The sequence below is a fragment of the Drosophila willistoni genome (assembly GCF_018902025.1).
Source record: "Drosophila willistoni isolate 14030-0811.24 chromosome 2L unlocalized genomic scaffold, UCI_dwil_1.1 Seg168, whole genome shotgun sequence".
Lineage (NCBI taxonomy): Eukaryota > Metazoa > Arthropoda > Insecta > Diptera > Drosophilidae > Drosophila > Drosophila willistoni.
In genome coordinates this window covers 3224631-3236659 of record NW_025814047.1, presented here as the reverse complement: position 1 = coordinate 3236659, position 12029 = coordinate 3224631, and the positions used below count along the sequence as shown (strand labels likewise).

The 12029-nt window shown below is 37.2% G+C and overlaps 5 protein-coding genes across 6 annotated transcripts; 2 read left to right on the top strand and 3 right to left on the bottom strand.

The window, feature by feature from the left end:
• The first annotated feature begins 2 nt into the window (after positions 1-2).
• LOC6640702 lies at positions 3-662 on the top strand. Its single transcript, XM_002063660.3, has 2 exons — positions 3-104; positions 166-662. Exons 1-2 carry the CDS (start codon positions 70-72, stop codon positions 608-610), a joined length of 480 nt encoding a protein of 159 aa, XP_002063696.1. The 5' UTR covers positions 3-69; the 3' UTR covers positions 611-662.
• A 558-nt stretch (positions 663-1220) lies between these two features.
• Positions 1221-3741, bottom strand: LOC6640701 (thioredoxin-related transmembrane protein 1). Of its 2 annotated transcripts, none has more exons than XM_023174982.2 (4): positions 3387-3741; positions 3013-3174; positions 2764-2938; positions 1221-2412 (listed from the first exon to the last, which is right to left on the bottom strand). In XM_023174982.2, exons 1-4 carry the CDS (start codon positions 3590-3592, stop codon positions 1915-1917), a joined length of 1041 nt encoding a protein of 346 aa, XP_023030750.1. In that variant the 5' UTR covers positions 3593-3741; the 3' UTR covers positions 1221-1914. The 2 variants fall into 2 exon arrangements, with proteins under 2 accessions (XP_023030750.1, XP_002063695.2); XM_002063659.4 differs by having other exon boundaries at positions 1221-2391; positions 3387-3739.
• Positions 3742-3872: 131 nt separating this feature from the next.
• Positions 3873-6496, top strand: LOC6640722 (cysteine--tRNA ligase, cytoplasmic). Its single transcript, XM_002063658.4, has 6 exons — positions 3873-4111; positions 4188-4677; positions 4746-5432; positions 5497-5641; positions 5701-6299; positions 6366-6496. The coding sequence occupies exons 1-6, from the start codon at positions 3933-3935 to the stop codon at positions 6489-6491; spliced, it is 2226 nt and encodes a 741-aa protein (XP_002063694.1). The 5' UTR covers positions 3873-3932; the 3' UTR covers positions 6492-6496.
• A 769-nt stretch (positions 6497-7265) lies between these two features.
• LOC6640721 (exostosin-2) lies at positions 7266-10464 on the bottom strand. The gene is made up of 3 exons (XM_002063657.3): positions 8548-10464; positions 8323-8482; positions 7266-8265 (listed from the first exon to the last, which is right to left on the bottom strand). The coding sequence occupies exons 1-3, from the start codon at positions 10070-10072 to the stop codon at positions 7764-7766; spliced, it is 2187 nt and encodes a 728-aa protein (XP_002063693.1). The 5' UTR covers positions 10073-10464; the 3' UTR covers positions 7266-7763.
• Positions 10465-10655: 191 nt separating this feature from the next.
• On the bottom strand, positions 10656-11963 carry LOC6640877 (ATP synthase subunit s, mitochondrial). Its single transcript, XM_002063656.4, has one exon. The coding sequence runs from the start codon at positions 11382-11384 to the stop codon at positions 10752-10754; it is 633 nt and encodes a 210-aa protein (XP_002063692.1). The 5' UTR covers positions 11385-11963; the 3' UTR covers positions 10656-10751.
• Between the last annotated feature and the right edge of the window lie 66 nt (positions 11964-12029).

Genomic DNA, 12029 nt, shown 5'->3' with positions numbered 1-12029 from the left:
AATATAGTGTTGATCAACGATTGTCAACGAAGTAGTATTATTGTTATGAAATTGTAATAATTTTTCTCAATGCTCCGTTTATTAACAAAAACCCGCCTTATAAGGTAAGTAAAACCAATGTAATAATAGTAGCTTGCTTTAATTTACAGTTTGTTTATTATTTAGGCCAAGCAGCATAAGGTTTGCCAGCTATTCCAACTCACGTGGTGTCCAACCGGCGTCAGGAGCCCCCAAATCTGCTGATGATGATCTACAACAACAAATAAGCAATGAGCCCATCAAATTTTTCGGTAGCCAGGCAGCCACTTGGCGTGCTCGGGACACACGCAGCGGCGGCAGCGATGAATCTCTATGGTATCAACCGTATGTCATCTCCGCCAGTTTGGCCATTTTCATGTTCTATTTTTGCTATCTGCGTGAGGAGAGCGATATAGATCAACGTTTGGATGGCAATCTCTATGATCATGTCAGTGGCTTGGAGGAGGTGCAACTAACGGTTAATTACAGATACAACAAAGAACATGGCTTGGATACCAAAGAGCAGGAGAAGCGTCTAATCGAATTGGGTGTAAATATAAAAGAATTGGATGCCAAATTGGCAGCTCAATAGCACAATAGGTTTTTCAAAAGAAGTTAATTAAATGGGATGTATTTAAACTAAATTCGTGTTATTAATCAATCATTTACATATGTAGAATTGATTACTTTTCGCATGTCATTAAATGGGTTTTGTCTAGAGTGTAAATTGATTACTCTTTCCCTGTCATGAAATGGGTTTCTCTAGAGAGTAATCTTAATAAGAACGACGAAGAGCCTAAACTACCTGCTAAACTCTCTTAATATATAATACCAAAAAATATATAGTTTGATTAAGAAAATCTTATTTGAAGTTAATGTTGACCTTAAGAATCAAGAACTTTAATAGAAGGAGCAAACAATTAGAACTAACAATTATTTTTATAACTCTTTCTTCTATTATTAAAAAATGTGCAAAAAAGTTGACACTGGGAAAGGATTCTTGAAAATATCATTAAATTAATAAAAAAAAAAAAAAAAACTATTTAATTTCCGTAAATGAAAAGCTTCTCATACAAAAACCATATAAAAAATCAATAAAAAATAATCTCTAAAAGTTGCTTTCAACTTTTTATGTTATTAACCAATTTCTGCATCAATTCGTTGCAACAATTAACATTAACATTTATATTTTACATATATAATTTTATTTAAAGCACATTTATTGGGAAAATCATTTTCAAAATTACAATGTCAATTATTTTCTGTTTTTTGAGTTTTACCTAAACGAATTTAATTCTTGTCATTTATTTTTCTTCTTTTTTTTTAATGACTTCTTGGTCGTTGTTTTGTAAATTATGTTTTTGAAAACAAATGCATATAAATTTTGTTGATTTTTTATAGTTTATTTTTGTTGTTGTATAATACGAGAATTTAATACAGTTTTTGCTTTTGCCTTTTGAACAATGTGAAATGCAAAAAGGATTTTTGTTTTGTTTTAAATTAGGGGGAAAAAAATATTAATGAACACACGCTTGCAATAAGAAAATAATAATAGTAAGAACAATTGTATATAATGAGCGAAGACATGTTTTTTTTTTTGTTTTAGTGAGTATGACTTAAAAGAAGATTATTGTTTCGTTTTTTTTTTTTTATATCTGTATATGTATATGAATATATATGTATATATATATATCCACATGCAGTTAATACGTGTTTTGTGCGCAAACAAATTAGATTTTATATGAATCAGAAAGCACACAGAATTTTGCAGTGCATAGTTCTCCTCTCGATTTTAGTATTAGATGTTAGTCTTTTTTTTTGTTTTGTATGTTTTTTTCTTTCGAATATCCACCAGAAGATTAAGATAAGTGGAACCTGGATTTTGCTTCTAACTAACTAATCGGCTTTACGTGGCTTACGCTTGCGAACTTGTTCGGTTTTCTCAGGCTTCGTTTGCGGTGACGCATCTCCAGCTGCTTCCGGCAGTGATGGTTTCTTTTGATGTTCTTTTTGATCTGCCTCCTGTTCTTCATCTTGCTGCTCATCCTCCTCCTCCTCCTCCTCGTCTTCTACATCTTCGGCATTTTCTTCATCTTCGGCTTCCTCAGCATCATCGTCTTCTTCAGCCTCTGCCTCTTCATTTTCATCATCTTCGATCTCTTCTGTGGCCAAATCTTCGACACCTTCGGTTAGATTATCCTGAGATTCGGAGAAACTTTGGCGTTGCGATTTCTTTGGCGGATAAACAAAGTCCACCAGGCAGACCAGAAGCAATCCCAAGGCAGCACCCACAAATATGGTTGCAATGGCAAAGAGAGCATATGAACCCCATGTGGGCAAACCATATTCCTCCTGCAGACGGGCGTTGAAGTCCTTAAAGAGTTTTTGCGTGTGCTATTAGTACAATGAATGGAATATATGGTGCAATGAGGTGGCAACGCGTCATGAGTCATGTTTGAAGAAGATGACAATCGTTGAGGGAATGCAAGCAAATAAACATGTTTATAACCCATGCATTCCTTATGGGCAAGTGAATGACCAATTGGTCACGTAATTATTGATACAAATATGTATAGATTCATTTGGTTACATTCCCTTAATCAATTGAAGCTGCGTATGTAGCTGATTAACCCCCAAATCATACGTCAGAGCAACTGATAAGCTTCCTCAATGAAGCCAACGAACTGGCAAACGAAATTTGTGTGATTGAATTGAACCCAATTATATATACATAAGTAGATGTACCTTGAGTGTGTGCGACAGCTTAAAGAAGTATGATAATAGCGACATATGGATGGTATCGGGCTTCTTCCAGGCGGACAAAGGTTCAATACTTTGCCATTGCTGTTTCTTCAAGAAGAACAAGAGTGCATCACCATCCCGGGCGCCACGATATTGACGGAATTCACCATCTTTGACGCTGCAGAAACAAAAAAAAAAATAATTTCGTTAAGTTATCCAAGAGTTGGGAGTCCACACAATCTGTTCACTTACTGATAGATTGTGGGCAAGGCTGTGACAAAGAAACGTCCACTTAACGATGGTGAGGTGGTCACATCGATTTTGGCCACTTGCACTTTAAGATCATTTGCGGTACGTGCGAAACGTTCCCATGTGGGTGCAAGATTCTTGCATGCTGGACACCAAGGGGCAAAACTGGAAAAAATTTAAGAAAAAAAAAAAAACAAAACACATGTCAATATGGTGAAAGAAAGAAGAAAAAAAATGGACTCTAGGCAACAGGCTGCGTCATCAGCCAAATAAGCCGCAAGTGCAACATTCCAGAAAACCAGATTTAATCAGAGTGGGTTGTTGGGGGGTGGTGTGGGGTGGGGCAGGGACATTCTTTGATGTATTGTCTCACTTACAATTCAATCATCCATTCGCCATCTAACATTAAATGCCAATTATCCTCATCCAATTCGATTAGTTTGCCACCTGGCTGCACTGCACCTCCTCCTCCACGTACGGTGCTGGCCTGCGCCAACGTTGACGGTAGCTGCGCTGCCAGAATTACCGCTATGACACATGACGCCGCCGCGGCCAGCCGCAGAAAATGTGTGTTAGAATGCATTTAATATTTGATTATTGCCGTTTTAATGCAAATGCTAACGAGCAGACGCTATTCACTGAGAACAAAAAAAATACAGCCAAGTTGCTTCAATTTCAGAAACTTTTTATTTAAAGAAATTCCGAAATTGATTGTAACTTAAAAATAAAAAAATGCGACTGACACTAGAACACTAGAGATGTGTTTTAATTTCAATAACGCATATGCGATAATAATCGAAGTTCGATAATAATTGTCGATAGTATTTTGCAGCCCTTAAGACTTGGCAACACTGCAGCTGACAGCTGTTGCTCATTCATTTGACAGCGTTGCACGAAGAAGACCAAGAATATTAAACGAAACAATGTCGAAGCGTGTTCAGCCGGCTTGGGAAGCACCGAAGGTCACCGACCGGGCCAAGTTGCGACTGTTTAACAGTTTAACCAGGCAAAAGGAGGAATTTGTTCCATTGCAGGGAAATACGGTTACGTGGTATAGCTGCGGACCAACTGTTTACGATGCCTCGCACATGGGTCATGCACGGTAAGTGAACGCATACTCCGCCACATCACCACAGGCTTGGCACATCTGCTATCTTATCTTCCACCTCTGCCGGTAGATCTTACATTTCATTCGACATTCTACGACGCATTCTTTCCAATTATTTTGGATACAACATTCACTATGTGATGAATATTACGGATATTGATGACAAGATCATTAAGCGTGCCCGCCAGAATCACCTATTTAACGAGTATGCTCAAGAGGCTGCCAAATTGCCATTGGATCAATTGCTGACAGAGCAAAAGGAAGTGCTTAATCTATTCCAGGCCACCTGCGCCAAAAACACAGATCCCGATAAGAAAATAATGCTGGACAAGACTTTGCAACGCATGAATGATGCTGTAGAGGCTTTAACCAAGGCTGTTAGTCAAGGACAGGCGGAGATTGTGTCGGAAAAGAGAACGAATTATCTAAATGAGGCCAAGGATCCCATTTCGGAATGGTTGGACAAACAGAAAGGTGCCCAAATCAATGATAATTCGGTGTTTGAAGCTCTGCCCCAATATTGGGAAGATCAGTTTCACAACGATATGAAGTCACTGAATGTGAGTCATCATAATCAGCATCGCTTAGTCAATTGTTTGACAAAATTTCGTCATTCTTTTTGTTACAGATTTTGCCGCCCGATGTTTTGACTCGAGTCTCGGAGTATGTGCCTCAGATTGTGGCCTTTATACAGCGCATCATTGATAATGGTCTGGCCTATGCGGCAAATAGTTCGGTTTACTTTGATGTGAATGGCTTTGACAAGCGAGAGAAACATCATTATGCCAAATTAGTGCCAGAGGCATATGGTGATACCAAATCACTGCAAGAGGGTGAAGGAGATCTCTCCATAGCCGAAGATCGTCTATCCGAGAAACGTTCGGCAAATGATTTTGCCCTTTGGAAAGCCAGCAAAGCTGGTGAACCCTGGTGGGACAGTCCCTGGGGTCGTGGTCGTCCTGGCTGGCACATTGAATGCTCGGCCATGGCTTCCGATGTTTTTGGCTCACAATTCGATATTCACACCGGAGGTGTAGACTTGAAATTTCCCCATCATGACAATGAATTAGCCCAGTCTGAGGCGGCATTCAATGAAGCCGAATGGGTTAAATATTTCCTGCATACAGGACACTTAACCATAGCTGGATGCAAAATGTCCAAGTCATTGAAGAATTTTGTAACCATTCAAGAGGCTCTGAAGAAACATTCTGCCACACAATTGAGGCTAGCATTTTTGTTGCACTCATGGAAGGATACATTGGACTACTCGGAGAATACCATGGAAATGGCCACACAATATGAAAAGTTTCTCAATGTGAGTGAGACGATGATTTCTCTAAAAGATTTACCAAATAATAACCCTTAAATATTCTTATTAGGAATTCTTTTTGAATGTAAAAGATTTGACGCGACATGTTCTCTCTGATGAACCAAGAAAACAATTTGATGCCTGGTCCGAGGTGGAGGCTGCTTTGCAAAAGAAATTTGCCAGCTCTCAGGAGCAAGTGCATGTGGCTCTTTGTGGTAATGTTAATTCAGCTTCGGATCAAAGGACTTCCATGAACAATTTACTCCTTCTTTAGATAACATTGATACTCGAAGTGCATTGGATGTGATTAGGGAATTGGTCTCAGCTTCAAATGTCTATATACGCGATAATAAGACGCGTCTAAATAGTCTATTGCTACGTAATATAGCCACATATATCACCGATTTGTTGCATGTCTTTGGTGCCATTGCCGGACCACGTGGTGGCATTGGCTTCCCCATGAGTGGAGGCCAGTCTACAAATGGCTCCAATCAGGATCTCGAGACTACCTTACTGCCCTATGTTCAATCGCTGGCCGAATTTCGTAATGTTGTACGGGAACAGGCTAAAGTCCTCAAGGCATTTGATATTCTTAAACTTTGCGATGATTTGCGTGATAATATTTTACCCAATTTGGGTGTACGTCTCGAGGATAAGGATGGTGGTCAATTTGCTGTCAAATTGGTCGATCGTGATTCACTTTTGCGTGAACGTGAAGCCAAATTGGCTGCCGAAGCGGAAAAAGCAGCCGAAAAGGAACGCAAAAAGCAAGCAGCCGCCGAAGCAGCAGCAGCCAAGGAGGCGCAACGTCGCATTAATCCCAAGGACTTGTTCCTTAGCGAGACGGAAAAATACTCGGCATTTGATGAGAATGTAAGTCAAAGACTTACTTGGATAACATTAAGATATTAAATATATTTTTGCTTTCTCTTTTTATAGGGCCTACCCACTCATGACAAGGAAGGCAAAGAAGTAAGCAAAGGACAGCTTAAGAAATTGCAAAAGCTACAACAACAACAGGAACAGCGCTACAAAGAGTATTTGGCATCCGTAAATGGAGCCTAGATATATATATAAGATTCAAAATCCAGTCCACTTAAACGCTTCATTTTTATGATATTATTTAGCATTTCATCCAAAAATCGAAATTTACCACATTTTTTTGGCACTTCTTAAAAACTGAAAAGTTAAAGAAATAAAACTTTGTATCGAAACTTGGCTTTAACTTTTAATCTTAATATTGCATTGAGGTTGTTTACAAACATTTTGCGGGATTATGTATTTTCTACTAGTTTAAGAGATAGAGAGATACATACATATATAGAGTTAAGCTATATAATCTCCTTAGTCCTTTGAGAATTTCGTTTTTACGTAGGAAACTTTAAAACTCCTGTCTAACACAATCAAAAATATCGTTAACCAACTTTTAAGTTTGGAGATACATGTAAAATTTTCATTATGTATAAAATATTAGGACAACTCTTTAAAAATATGTCACTGAAATTCCAAAAAACATTTAAATTTTATGTTTTTCCAATTGCTTAAATAGGCGGGTACGATAATTCGACAAATTATGGACCAATCTTATTGAAAATTATTCTGGGTGATATTATTCTCGTATATATATCAGCAAAATTTCAAATATTCAAGAAAAAAATATTTTATCGAATCAAAAATTTAAGTCAAAATGAATTTTCTTTTTTGTTTAACAGCATTTTTCCTTTACCGAATCATAAATTTAAGTCAAAATTCATATTCTTTTTGTTTAACAGCATTTTTTCTTTAAAAAAACATATTTTTTCGAAATTTCTTTTTTGGGTTCATAAATTAATTATTAAACACAACAAATTTTTGTTTATTGGTTTTCAAAACTTCAGATCGAAAGATATATTCCGAAAATTTGACTCAAAGTTTTTGTTTTTGTTTAGAAGAATTTTTCTATAAGAAAACATTGTCACTTAGGTTCATACTATAATTACAATGTTAATAAACAGAACAAATTTTGGTTTTGAGTTTTCATAACCTAAGATCGAGGGCTAAATATATGAAAATACAACAAATGTTTTTAAAATCAGTCAAAATTGAAGCATTTACATGTATCTCTCAAATATTATGATATATTAAAATTTTAGTTAGTTCCAAACTTATTTGAAAACTTTAAAAATAATTACAAAAAAATTAATCTAAACTATATTTGATATGCTTACAAAATGTTGTTCTTTAGCCCGGACCGAGGAGAATAAATATAGATTTAAGTCAATTCGGAATACACATAGAATATTCGCTACCACTTTTAAGTCTTTGGCATATAATCCATTAAAAATTTGTAATATTACTTTATAGACTACCAATATCATTGTAACGCTTCAATTTGTCCGGGAAATTGTCACGGAATAGTACAGGATCTGCACGAAATTCAACCGTACGCAAAGGCATACGTCCATAGATCTTTGAGAAACGATCGATGCATGCCGATCTCTCACGCATATGATTTAGATCCGCCGATAGCATTTCCGTATTTGTACACTCCGGACATTTGAATTTTTTGCGTGGCGTTACTTTAATTGGCGGATTATTGGTTATATTGGCCACTAGGAAATTCATGGCAATATCCTCACAATTCATATGCTCATCGACCCATTGTTTAATGTCACCCGGCATGGCATATGTGTACATATGACTCCAATATTTATGATGGAAAGCGGCACCCGTCAGAACCATTGAGATTTGATTTGTCCATTCGGATTCGTAATGCCAACGCATTGTAACATTATCCCAGACATGAATGCGACTAGGAAAACCAACTATGTGATCGGGAAACTCTCGCCAAACTTCATAGCTGGAAAATAAAAGAGATTTTAAGTAAAACTATAGAAGGAAATCCTTTGAAGCTTACCCAAAATCAAGTTCATCTGTGGTCAACATTATAATGTCATCATCTATGGTCAGAATGGCTTCAGTTTCAATCTCGGGATAGGGAAAGAAGCGATTCGATAATTTATTCTCCTGGGTCTGTATGATTTTCAAAGTCTTTGAGATTGAGGGAAAAGTTGACACTATAAAAAAAAAAAATCATAAATTAACTATATATAAAGAAAAGTAAAGAAAATTAAGTACTTACAGTGTGGCGGGGATTTCTTTTGATTATTCCAAACAACTAAAATACTTTGCAACGATGGAACCACAGCCAATTTCTGTATCAATAGGAAAAGACTCTCGACACGATCGTAAGTAAGTATTACGGCAGTGAATCCTTGAGATTTTGGTGCCAATGAAGTTAAGAAGAGCGGATTAAATGTGGCATGACTATTTGTATCAATTGAATTCCATTGTCGACTACTTCTTGCCCTCAATGGGAAGATGCGACTCTCTAGAATCTCAAGAGCTGTTATGGTTATGGTCTTTAGATCCTTGAAATATTTCGAATATAACCATTGAACTTGCTTTTGCATTTCGACAATTTTCACATTGGAAATGCTTTCCAATTTACGTAAAACTGAATGTAATTCCGATTCTCGTATGCGAACCGAGGCCAAAGACCAATCGACTACATCCTCAAAGGGTAATATATAATTGTCTATGGCTATGACGGGTATACAATTCTGGGACATGATCTCCAAGAGATCGGGTTGACCCAAACGCAAACTGCGTGCAACTAGACAGAATTTACTTTTGGCCAGCAAGTGAGGATAATCCAAACGTTTCTGATGATTGACAAAGGAACATCTCAAGGAGAAATCCAAACTCCGTTCTGGAGATTGACTCTCACATGGTCCCAGAACTTGAATTTTATCTGGCTGAGAGTTGGCCAACTCTTTGAGTGTTCTCAGAAAATGTGGCAAGAGATTCAATTGAGCCACCATTAAGAGATATTTGCGTTGACTGGTTGCATGGGGGGCATGTGATTGGGCCAAGCGTGGACTCCACACAGGAATGGATACATCGAATCCCTGACGATATGACCATGAATCGAAACCGCCGCCAAATATAATTGCATTTGCCGTTGGCACATCCATTACGGTGTGATAATCGGGAGCACTTCCTGGGAGCATATTGAATAACATGTGATTCTCGCCCCGATCTCCCCAAAAGTCCAGAGTGGTCAGGGCCATCCCAGCTAATTGTTTATCAAACATATTCTGATTCAACAAATCCAAGCTGGGCAGAAAGAGGCAAGCCTCATTCGGATTTGAGGTGTAGTAGCGACTCTTAAGGACTGCCTCGAGTATTTGAAAATATTCACTGGACAAAGTGCTGGCCACCTTGTCGGTCTTTTCGTCCACGAATTCTTGCAGTGGATAGATATAGACCTTCAGGCGATCATGCTCACATTTGTAGATATTCAGACAATCCCAGAATGTACAATTGCCATTTCTCTCGATGCGTTGCTCTGCTGCATCTGATTGTAGTAAAATCTCCTGACTGTGGGTCAAGTCAAGTACCAGGGCATGCTTATCCTTTTTGCCATTGAAAAAGAATCCTTCCGGACCGCTGCCAACATTGCCAAATGAAAAATCCCATAGCAAAAATATAGAGCAGAATAGGACAAGTGTGAGCAGTCCATAAGTCAGGAAATTCAATATTTGTTCTTTGGGATTGCCATGCGATGTGGAGCGATAACTTAATAAATACTTTAATTTGTTCATTTTACTAATTGATGGTTTTGTAAGTTTCCTTGAATCCTTTTCGAAATTCCTCTCCTGTTTTACGTATGTATGTATGTCTATATCCAATTGTTGTGCTTTACATATTTATGGCAGTTAGAAAATTGTGATTTCTATTGGAATGCGCTTAGCTCAATGGTTTTGTTTACAAAAAATTAGCTGATGCCCAATAATTGTGACCACAGATCGATAGGTGTCTTCCTTCACACCGGAATTTGGTCTCTTAGATGACCATTATTGATTTGCATCCATCAGTTCCCTTCAAAGTGATATTCTGCTTAAATTTCCGTAGAAATATTAAAGATGTGAATAATTCTATTATGTCTATACCGTTTTTTTAGCTTAAAAACAAAAACATTGCTGATCAAAATTCACCACACCAACTAACTACCTGCACTGAGGTTATCCACCATATCCTACAGCTGTTGCTATTGCATGTTAACCAACACTACTTAATAAACAGTGGTGAAATGACAAGTTTGAATAGTTAATTTAGATTTAAACGTTTCGTAAACACACCTACAAAAAGAATTTTCAAGTTCCCTTTTGTTAATAACCAAATAACTTCAATGCTCAGTCATAATTTATTATCCAAAAAACAATCAAAATCACAAGAGAAGCGTGTCAGAAAAACAACCATAAATCAGAAAATTATAGATTCTCACTTGTCCGCCTTGACTGGGACACCAAATTTGGTGGCTTTTATATCACATTTCGGCAAACATTGTTTCAACTTTCGTGCCACCTCATCCATATCCTTAACATATATCATATCGAAGATGATCAACTGCTGGAGATTTTTCAATTCGCTGATGACAGCAAGATCGGCATCGACTAGATTATAACATCCCGAGATTTGAAGGCGTGTCAGACTATTAGTTAAATGTTTGAGGCCCTCCAAGCCATCGTCTTCCAGGTGCTTGCAATTATGAAATATCACCGTGTCTATGTGATTACAATTCTTAAAGTGTTCCAATCCGATTTTCATTATAGACGCATTGGTTGCGTCAATTACTTTTAGGCAAAACTGTGTAGTTTCGGCGGGCAGAGAATTGTAATCCTTCCACAGTTTACTGGGACTATCCACAAACCGGACACCTCCGCCATTCTTTACCACCCACTCGGCGCAAAGACGATTGGGGCCCACCTTGGCCAGACGTTGAGCATCAACTTGATTGAATGCCACTGCAACATATCCCCAAATCTTTCGAGAGAATCCCGAAGCACCGATGGAGGAAGGAGATGGACTGCATCTTAGTACGCAACTTGGTCGAGATAGCAAATGGCTCAACATACTTTTTATGCACGGCAACTTTGGACTGTTGCCGGTTGTGTATCAATTTATTATTTTAATAATATTAACAGCTGTTCACTTTTTCTTATTTTGTTTTGTCCTCTCATTTCCAAAAGCTCCTTGCGATTTCCAACACTGATGAGAAATGGCGGTGTTGGGTTATTTTCTACTTTTTCTGCCTGTGATTTTGATCCATTTTTGAATTTTTATTTATTTTTTTTTTTACAAAAATTTTAACTGACACTTAGTACATCTCCAAAGGTAACAAATATATCAAATTTTAACAATTTAAGTAGTATGAATTACTCTATCTGTATGATTATTATTTGCTTTGCGAAGAAAGTAGTTCACATCAAAAATCCTTAAATAAAAACGTATTTACGTTTCAGTTTTCTGATTAAATTGGTTACAATTTTTATTTCCCATTTACGAATAAATTAAAGCTATAGCAAAAACAAAATGATGTCACACTCCCGAAAATAAAAAATTGTTCAAATTTTGTAATCCAACGGCCGAAATATGCAGTGAAGTGTTTAAAATTAATTTACTTATTATTTGCTGTTAATTTTTCCTACTAGTAGTTTCTCGAGGTGTAAAAGTTGCTTATGCTGAATTCGCTGCTCTTTCTTTTACGCAAGTTTAGTG

Coding starts and splice junctions, on each gene's coding strand:
- LOC6640702 (XM_002063660.3), top strand. CDS start 70: ATGCTCCGTTTATTAACAAAAACCCGCCTTATAAG. Junction 105..165: donor ACAAAAACCCGCCTTATAAG/GTAAGTAAAACC, acceptor TTTATTATTTAG/GCCAAGCAGCATAAGGTTTG.
- LOC6640701 (XM_023174982.2), bottom strand. CDS start 3,592: ATGCATTCTAACACACATTTTCTGCGGCTGGCCGCGGCGGCGTCATGT. Junction 3,175..3,386: donor GGCGAATGGATGATTGAATT/GTAAGTGAGACA, acceptor AATTTTTTCCAG/TTTTGCCCCTTGGTGTCCAG. Junction 2,939..3,012: donor GCCTTGCCCACAATCTATCA/GTAAGTGAACAG, acceptor TTGTTTCTGCAG/CGTCAAAGATGGTGAATTCC.
- LOC6640722 (XM_002063658.4), top strand. CDS start 3,933: ATGTCGAAGCGTGTTCAGCCGGCTTGGGAAGCACCGAAGGTCACCGAC. Junction 5,433..5,496: donor AATATGAAAAGTTTCTCAAT/GTGAGTGAGACG, acceptor TATTCTTATTAG/GAATTCTTTTTGAATGTAAA. Junction 5,642..5,700: donor AGTGCATGTGGCTCTTTGTG/GTAATGTTAATT, acceptor CTCCTTCTTTAG/ATAACATTGATACTCGAAGT.
- LOC6640721 (XM_002063657.3), bottom strand. CDS start 10,072: ATGAACAAATTAAAGTATTTATTAAGTTATCGCTCCACATCGCATGGC. Junction 8,483..8,547: donor AAAGAAATCCCCGCCACACT/GTAAGTACTTAA, acceptor TTTTTTTTATAG/TGTCAACTTTTCCCTCAATC. Junction 8,266..8,322: donor ACAGATGAACTTGATTTTGG/GTAAGCTTCAAA, acceptor TTTATTTTCCAG/CTATGAAGTTTGGCGAGAGT.
- LOC6640877 (XM_002063656.4), bottom strand. CDS start 11,384: ATGTTGAGCCATTTGCTATCTCGACCAAGTTGCGTACTAAGATGCAGT.